The 9,160-nt window shown below is 45.0% G+C and overlaps 1 protein-coding gene across 1 annotated transcript; it reads right to left on the reverse strand.

Annotated features, from left to right (window-relative positions):
* Window positions 1–1,301: 1,301 nt before the first annotated feature.
* Window positions 1,302–7,177, reverse strand: NRSN1 (neurensin 1). Its single transcript, XM_084848117.1, has 2 exons — window positions 6,983–7,177; window positions 1,302–4,255 (listed from the first exon to the last, which is right to left on the reverse strand). The coding sequence occupies exons 1-2, from the start codon at window positions 7,172–7,174 to the stop codon at window positions 3,857–3,859; spliced, it is 591 nt and encodes a 196-aa protein (XP_084704243.1). The 5' UTR covers window positions 7,175–7,177; the 3' UTR covers window positions 1,302–3,856.
* Window positions 7,178–9,160: the final 1,983 nt, after the last annotated feature.

Genomic DNA, 9,160 nt, shown 5'->3' on the forward strand with positions numbered 1-9,160 from the left:
GGAGAGTGCAAAAGCTGGTTTGAAACTCAACATTAAAAAAACGAAGATCATGGCATCTGGCCCCATCACTTCCTGGCATATAGAAGGGGAAGAAATGGAAGCAGTGACAGATTTTACTTTCTTGGGCTCCAAGATCACCGCAGACGGTGACTGTAGCCATGAAATTAAAAGACGCTTGCTCCTTGGGAGGAAAGCTATGGCCAACCTAGACAGCATAGTAAGAAGCAGAGACATCACCTTGCCGACAAAGGTCCGTCTAATCAAAGCTATGGTTTTCCCAGTAGTAATGTATGGCTGTGAGAGCTGGACTATAAGGAAGGCTGAGCGCCGAAGAATTGATGCTTTCGAACTGTGGTGCTGGAGAAGACTCTTACGAGTCCCCTGGACTTCAAGGAGGACAAATCAGTCCATCCTAAAGGAAATCAACCCTGACTGCTCATTGGAAGGACAGATACTGAAGCTGAAGCTCCAATATTTTGGCCACCTAATGCGAAGAGAAAACTCCCTGGAAAAGACCCTGATGCTGGGAAAGACTGAAGGCAAAAGGAGAAGGGGACGGCAGAGGATGAGATGGCTAGATAGCATCACGGATGCAATGAATATGAACTTGAGCACGCTCCGGGAGAGAGCGCAGGACAGGAAGGCCTGGCGTGCTATGGTCCATGGGGTCACGAAGAGTCGGACACAACTGAACGACTGAACAACAACAACAGGGACCTAGTATACACATTTCTTAGAGGCCAGGTCTATCTATCTATCTTGCTCGATCTGGTGCCTGGGCCTTGTCACTCCTCAGTCACCAGTGGTATCAGATATGGTGGACCTCTTCTCTGACACTATTAGATTTTTTTATACGTGCAACCAGATATAAAATCTGCAGCTCCAGGAATAAAAATGTAGAATTCCAAAAGACCATTTGTGCAGTTTAAAATTCAAGTAATACAAACGTTATTTGAATTTTGAACTGCACAAATGGTCTTTTGGAATGGGGGTGTGGGGGGGGGAGGTCATGGTGCTTCTTCTAGAACACACTTCTACATTAATGGTGTCAAATTCCTAGGATTTTCTGCTACTCCATGTTAGGCTTCTAAATACCATGGGACATGACTCAAAGCACATGCATAAGGAAAATGCCCAGGTGTGTTGTAGTGGCATGTGTTATGCACATGTATTTCTTCAGTCACATACCACTGCAGCTCCCCCTCCCCCCCAAATGTGCGGACATCCATGTCAATATTCAGCTCATAGTGAATGCTTGATACTTTGAAGAAAAAAAAATGTTTCCATCAACAAATCCAGTTCTTAACGGTTTTATTTAATCCATTCAAAAAAAAAATCGACAGAACTAGGGTAGGCACATATTGTCAAAGAATACAAAGTTCACATCTTTTTACACAGTTTTGTTTTAGATCCATAGATTAAAGGGATGAGAATAATTGTGTCTTTTGAGACAAAGATGATTCATACCTTTAGTGAAAAGACAAATCTGTAGGTAAGCATTTACACAGCTGTACTCTGATTCAGGATAAACCTTTTCTATTACCTAGAAAAATAGAAGTGTAACATAGTTTCTTTCAAGGTCGGGCAATCAGGTTTAAGGAAGGAAGAATATCTCAGGTTTAAAAATGGGTATGATCCACCTAGAACTTTCCCTGCAGCTGTCCTACTGAAATTAATGGGAGCTGAGCAAGAACATTGGGAGACATGTCTTGTAGATATCTATCAGGGGTGGGCACGTTTGGGTGGTCCGGGGGCCACTCTCCACACCTTGACCCCACTGTGGGCTGCGCTCCTGCTGCGGCACCTCCAAAAATACCAGTGATCTGATGCAGAATTTTCTTCACACAGTGCACAGTTAAACTATGGAATTCGCTACCACAAGTTGTAGTGATGGTCACCAACTTGGATGGCTTTAAAAGGGGGTTAGACAAATTCCTAGAGAAGTCTATCAATGGCTACTAGGCTTGAGGGCTATGTACTACTCCAGTACCAGAGGCAGTGTGCCTATGTACACCAGTTGCTGGGGAACATGGGTGGGAGGGTGCAGTTGCGCTCCTGCCCTGCTTGTGGGTTTCCCGACTCTGGTACTACTCCAGTACCAGAGGCGGGATACCTATGTATACCAGTTCCTGGGGAACATGGGTGGGAGGGTGCTACATTCATGTCCTACTTGTGGTTTCCTGGTCTACAGCTGGTTGGTCACTGTGTGAACAGAATGCTGGACTAGATGGACCCATGGTCTGATCCAGCATGGCTCTTCTTATGTTCTTCATTTTGGTGGCCAACTGTGACAGATGCCTAAAAAGGGCAAATTTAGCTCTTGTTTCAAGCTAAATTTGTCCCTCTTAAACCTCCATCAGTGTTTGCTGGTGAAATCTGGTAGCAAGCCACCAAGTTTTTGTCACTACTGCTAGAGGGCAGAGGGTGTGTGGTTGTGGGTCATGTGTTACCCACCTGATATATACATTTCCCAGCCAGAAATGTGTTGTGTGTATGGGGGCTCTGATTACTTCTGCAATGATGGGAGCAGATCTATGCATATTTTTTTCTCTCTCTTTCTCTCCCTCTTTCTCTCTCTCTCTCTCCATGTACAGTTGCTTCCTCCATGGAAGTGAAAGGAAGATCCTGAATCTGGCCCAGAGCCTTATGTATACTTCAACAGCACTCTATGTTCACGTCACAGTATCCATGAGGCACAGGACTGGGTTTTAATTGTCTTTATCTTGCACTAATGCAAATACACGACCCGTCTGGCAAAACAATGCATGTCATTTTTTTTTCTAGTGAGGTCTGGTGATCTGCAGCTGGAGTAACCTGGTATTCATTTCCTTTCAAAAACAAAATTGACACCTTTCAAAATTGCACATCCCACTACTAATAAAACTCAGAATCTAAACAGAAAATAAGGCTGTGTGGGCCGAGGGGTTAAATGTGGAGTTCAGGACAGGTCATTTTTCATCACAGAATAATACTGAGAACAATATCTTCTGGTGATTGGGGAATAATATGCTCAGCCAGTTAGGTCGCTTCAGGAATGCGTGGAATTCTTAGAATCCAATGGGAGTTTTCCTGTGGTTTTCGGATGACAAGGAATAATGAATTTCTTTACGAAGTGCAGCTGGATGTAACTATTTTATAATGGGAGCGGAAAAGCATAGATTGCCAAGTTGACTATCTGCCATTTATATTAAAAACAAACAGAGGTGAGGGCATTGGCTGCACTCCAATAAAGCTCTGTTTGCATGTGGAAAAGAACCATGTGCAGGACACAATTTCTTTTAGGTTTCCACCACAGCAGCTTGTGCTGCTGATAAGCTGTCTTTCCACTGACAGTGAAGCCTTCCTCTCCAGCAGTGCCCACAGGTATGGTGGAAATGTCAGAGAAATCTCCTGCTGCTTCCATGGTACTCTGTGACACAGCTTTGCTTGACTTTGGCTGTTGTTTCTGAATGGAGCATAACTTAAGCTGTCTACAGTAAAACAGGTATAAATATGTCCATTATCTAGACATAAGAAGATGTGTGACAATGAAGCTGGGGTGGGTGGGAGTGAGACAATAAAGTGGGTGGGTGGGGAGAGAAATTAAACAGTGTTTTTCAAGATGTTTTGCAAAATAATTCAACGTGCCTTTGGGGGGAAATCACAACTCCTACGCAAATGCTTTATTCAAACCACTAATGGCTGAGCCTTCATCTTCTTGCCACTCCTGTATTCTTACCAGACTAGTTTCTCAATCTGCTCCTTTTCCTACTGGGCGTAGAGTGCAGGGATGCTGCATTGCAAACCCAGATTCATATGCTAGCCAAAGCTGAGCTTTTCAAATTCACAAGATGGGTAAGTTAGAAAGGAGAAAACATCAGGTTTCAGATAATGGCTGGACGTTTTGAACTTTGGACAACGTAATGGGTATCTTGGATTCTCCAGGCGCTGGAGCTTTTGTGACTGGGTGCACATGGGCTTTTATGTCTGCTATTCTCTCCTTAAATTTCTGCTGCAGATACCTCTCCTCTTTGGAATAGCTTTTAGCAAATGCAGACATGAGCAAGCAGGCTGCCATTGTGGTCCCTCCAATACAAAATAATATTGCTCCTGCCAACTTGCATATGTCAAGTGCTCTGTTAAACTGAACAGCATGTATATCCACCACCACAAAATCTTCTGCTCCAAGGGCTTCAATTTTGAGGGGTACAAGAAAACCTACTACAAGAACTATTATCCCTGTGAGCATAAACACTGTCCCCAAGATGAGTCCGACCTAGAAAACAAAGAGGTTTCAGAAATCAGCAAGGTTGTTTCATTATTTTAGTCTTTGCCATTAAATATATCAGACATGTCACTGACATCTGTCATCACTCCTATGAAATATGCAATGTTGCAAGTCCCTTAAGGCTTCCAGCATGTAATATTTGAGTAGACAGATGATTTTCACAGTGTTAACTGTACCAACAAGTAGTTGATGGGTACAACAGCGATGATGATTCTGCAGGGATATGTGCATAAAGAGAAAGCGTGTATGACCAGAGATCGCAGATCTGTAGATTTCAACCTAGAGGGGGATGAGCATGTAATAAAATGCCAGCCAAGGACATTGCTTCAAATTGCGCTCTCTCTCTCTCTCTCTCTCTCTCTCTCTGACTGCGTGTACACGTATGCAAGTGAGGGTTGCAAGATTCACAGTAAGATTCAATAGTCTTCTCTTTGATATATTAAAGATTAAAATGCAACAAAGCACTGTAACTCAAAACCATTTGTTGCAGTTATTTTCTTTTCCACACAGTGACTATAGCAATTATTTTTTATTACATCGACCACTCAGTGTACAGAACCAGTGAACTGGGCAGAGATAAGGGTTCCTGAGGAATAAGGTCTGAAACATAACTGTGAGGAGAGGGGAGGACAATTGGCATTGTCTATAAATTTCTGTTAACTGTCTCCTGTGACCCTTAGAATAGGGTGTCTGATCTACCAAATGGAGAGATTTTAAAATGGCAGATATTTGACCCACCTACTTTACTTCTCATGATATTAATTTTTCCTGATGCAAGTGTTAAACTTTTAAGTTTTAAAATTCAGTGTCAAGAAGATATGTCTTCCTTCCTGAGAACCAGAAACCTTTCTAATAACTTGATCCTCTCTTACTCTGACACAAGTTTAACAGTACAATGCTGTACTCAGAAGTAAGCCCTACTGAGTTCAACAAGACTTACTCTCCGGGAAGTGTGTATAGGCTGGCAGCCTAATTCAGAGGACCTACATTCAAACTGTTGCACAAAGTTGTTGGGTAGTCTCAGAGCTAAACTACATGCCATGTGAAATATGTAGCATGTGGGTGATCCTAACTTTTTGTTTTACTTTAGTGTTAAGTGTACGGGCTCCTGGTCCAGATCACCACCACCACATGTGTGTGGGGGTTAAACCTTCCCACCCAGCTGCTTTCCCCCCTAAATCTTCCCTGAAGAAAGAAAGACCCCCCTGCCCATTGGCACTAATGAAAAACAAAAGGTTTGGATCACCCACACGCTATGCTTTTAAAGTAGCCTGTAGTTTAGCCCTTAGTTCTCTAGCTATAAAATGTGGGATGCTCTGCCATAGGTTGTTACAAGAATTGTTAAGACAAAGTTTGTTATGCAGCCCAGTGCATAGTGACATATTCCTAAGCCCCATGAAAATCAGTGCACCCGAACAGCTTAGCATAGGCAGTAGCTTAAGGTACTTGAGGTATGCTGGACACAACCTTACCTTTTCATTTTGTTTCAAATATTCACATCAAAGAATACCAAGGAAATCAAATTAAGTTGCTTTGGCGGGGGTAGGGGAGATTCTTTCCATAACCCTGTAATACTATAACCTGATAAAATTGTATGATTCTCTTTCATAGCAGCAACTTGTGGCCCTCCAGATGTTGTTGGACTGCAACTCCCATCAGCCCCTCACCAGCATAGCCAATGGTGAGGGATGATGGAGTTGCAGTCCAGCAACATCTGGAGGGCCACATCTTGCCCACCCCTGCTATATGTCATGACAGAGATAAATTTTTCACGTTTCAAAACGTGGCCTTCCATTTTGTTTGTTTTAAAATTAGGTTGGGATACATCCTGGATGTCAGGGTGGAAACTGAGCCCAGAGAGCCCCAGAGCAGTTCTGATTCTGAGGAGGAACAGCCATCTGTGGGAGTGGAGCCAGCTCATCCCTCACAGGCTCAGCACCTGGCAGAGATTCCTCCTGCTGGCATTCCAGAGATAGTTAGTGACCCAGGAGTGCGGGAGGGGGGCTTCTTAGATGCTCAACGCAGACGCAAAGAGCAACGAGCGATGGAGGGCGCGGAAAGGAGCGTAGTGCCCGTTCGGTGCGCAAGCAACGGCTGCCTCCCATGGACCCAAGGGAGAGAGGGAGGATCTCTCCCTAGCCCGTAAGTTCTGGGTCTTCAAGTGACTCTCTTTCAAACGGGGATCAACTGCCTGCCTGAAGCTTAGTCCATGCTGCTGTTCCTTGCTTTAGCCGCTGGTGATTAGCATCTGAAAGAGTTGTTAAGTTGTAATGGGATTAAAGCTTTGAAAAGAATTCCCTTTCATCTGTGTCTTGAGTTGGCTATTGGAATCTACTGAGAGAGGCCGCGAAGGCGTTCCTGACACTGGAAAGGCAATGAGTGGCAGCTTGGGTGAATTCGCTCTGAACAATCTGGATTGCTTTTTTCCTGAGATTTGTTTTGAAAAACTGCCCTGTTTGTTTTTAACATTCCAACATTCCAGAGTCGTCCTCATCCTCGTCCTCCTCCTAATATCGCAAGCATAGTGCAAATCTCCACCACCACCACCACCAGGAAATGTCCTGTTTTGCTGCCTGCCTGGGACGGCAAAAAGAATGGGGAGGGGGTGGCCTGTCAAGCAATCGGAAGGCTTATAGGGTGAACGGGCTGCATCTGGGCTTGTGGATTGCAACCGTGCAGACCGGCTGCAGAGCAAACCCTTGGGTGGCTGTGTACCTTCCAGAATGCAGAGCTCCACCTGCTGGGCGATCTCTGGATCTGAAAATCGTCGTCACACTCCCAAATGGACGCCGTGCAGTCCTCATAAAACTGATGAAGGTAAGAGCGAACTCCGTAGCGCTGGTAACCCCCCTCTGTGGTCCCCTGCTGGGCCTGCCTGGATGCACAGATGTCAGCATAAGCACTCATCCTTCTCACCTGCAAGGAGAGAGAGCAGACCATGGAGTCCTACTGAGCGATGGTACGGCTCCCACAGTCAGGGAAAAGGAAAAGTAACTATGACCTCTTGACAGAGAAGGAGCCCCATGAAGGGAACTCTCTAGTAAGAGGTCTTGCCAGACTCACCAGCTGCCTTGGCCAGAGTTGTTGGCCCTTAAAAATTCACATTGAGAAAAATAGCAAACATCTCAGGTTATAATTCTCCAGCTGCCTCAGTGCTCAATATGCTTTGACAGCTGGGGGCACTCTGAAGAACAACCCTGGAAATATATGAGATTAATGCAGGACAATTAATTGGATACACCAATTAATTGGTTTAACTATTGTATGGTTGAACTATGGAACTTGCTACCACAGGATGCAGTGATGGCCACCAATTTGGATGGCTTTAAAAGGGGGTTGGACAAATTCCTGGAGGAGGTTATCAATGGCTACTAGTCTTGATGGCTATGTGCCACCTCCAGTACCAGAGGCAGTGTGCCTATGTACACCAGTTGCTGGGGAACATGGGTGGGAGGGTGCAGTTGCGCTCCTGCCCTGCTTGTGGGTTCCTGGTCGGCAGCTGGTTGGCCACCGTGTGAACAGAATGCTGGACTAGATGGACCCTTGGTCTGGTCCAGCAGGGGTCTTCTTATGTTCTTAATTAGTTGTTGTTGTTGCTGTTATTTATAGCTCCAGCTATGTACAGCAGGGATGTTTACCCTCTTTTAACTCAAAGGCTGAATTACATTTTGGAGAAGCTCTTGGGAGCCCATTCCAGTGGTGGGCAGGGCTGAAGGCAAAAGGGGCGAGGTCAAAATGCCAGCATATTTTAGCATAAAGCTCTCACTGCCAGTCAGTGACCTTAGGAGAGGCATTTCAACCTTTTAGGATGGGGAAAAGAACTGCACAGAAGCTGAGAAGCCACCACACAATCAGTGGTTGAAGGAAAGGAGGTGGGGGCAGGCCAGAGGAAGGGTGCATGGCCATCTGAGGGACCCCAGAGGTCTGGATTGGGACCCCAGGTTCTCGGGGTCAATAGTGGTCACCTGCAGTTAGAAGAGCCCAAGTAACATAGCTGCAGAATACCTTTTGCACAAGACTTTGCTCTCGGGCGGAGCAGACACAACACTGGGCTTGATGGACTGAGGATCCGAGTCAGCGTAAGGCAGCCTCTCTGTTCGGGTATTGGGTTCTTCCACTATATAAAGAGGTGGCATTGTGGACTGACACAGCTCGAATTAAGTGTGGGAACAGCACCCAGCCGGGTTCTGCTACATTGCCCTTTGTAAGGGCCCTGTGCAATACTATTGAGAGTGGAGAGGAGTCAGGGCCAGGAATAATCTGTTTATAGCAGGGACAGACAAATCAGTCAGCGTTGCTTTCTCCTGCATTAGGAGTTTTACAATCTTACATTCTTTCTGTTTTGAACATGAAGACCTTTGCAGATTTTGGAACATTCTTATACAAAAAATGAACTAGAATGAAATGCCCACCCATCTGCAGTGGCTGGATTCAGTAGGTGCACGGAGAGAATCATGTTGTACCAGCCTGCTGTATAGAGGTTAAAGAGGAGCGGGGTTGTCAGAAACAAAGAGGTGACAACCCTAATTCAGTACCACAAACTTGGCTGAATACACAGGGCTTCAAACTCAGACTTTTAAGAGCTAAGCAGTCAAAGCCCTGGGGCTGCTTAGACGAATCTGTCAGTTTCAGTTCCTCCTAAATTCAGTTAAAAATAATAATGATCTCAAGTTCTTTCCATCCCCAATCTGAAGAAATGTGCAAATGTTGCTCAATTCTTATTAAAAATGAACTGAAACAAAATTCTCATCCATCTCCCGTTCACAGTAAAGTGTCTTAAGGTTTTCCTGTAGCCCTGTCACCTTCGAAAATTCTGAAAAAAGAAATCTCTAGGAGCCTTCGCCAGCCATTAGCAGGAGTTTGGTTTAACTGGGATAGGTTGGTGTGATAGCT

This window comes from Heloderma suspectum, chromosome 4, assembly GCF_057233095.1.
Source record: "Heloderma suspectum isolate Gila_16-S chromosome 4, 16-S_ref, whole genome shotgun sequence".
NCBI lineage: Eukaryota > Metazoa > Chordata > Lepidosauria > Squamata > Helodermatidae > Heloderma > Heloderma suspectum.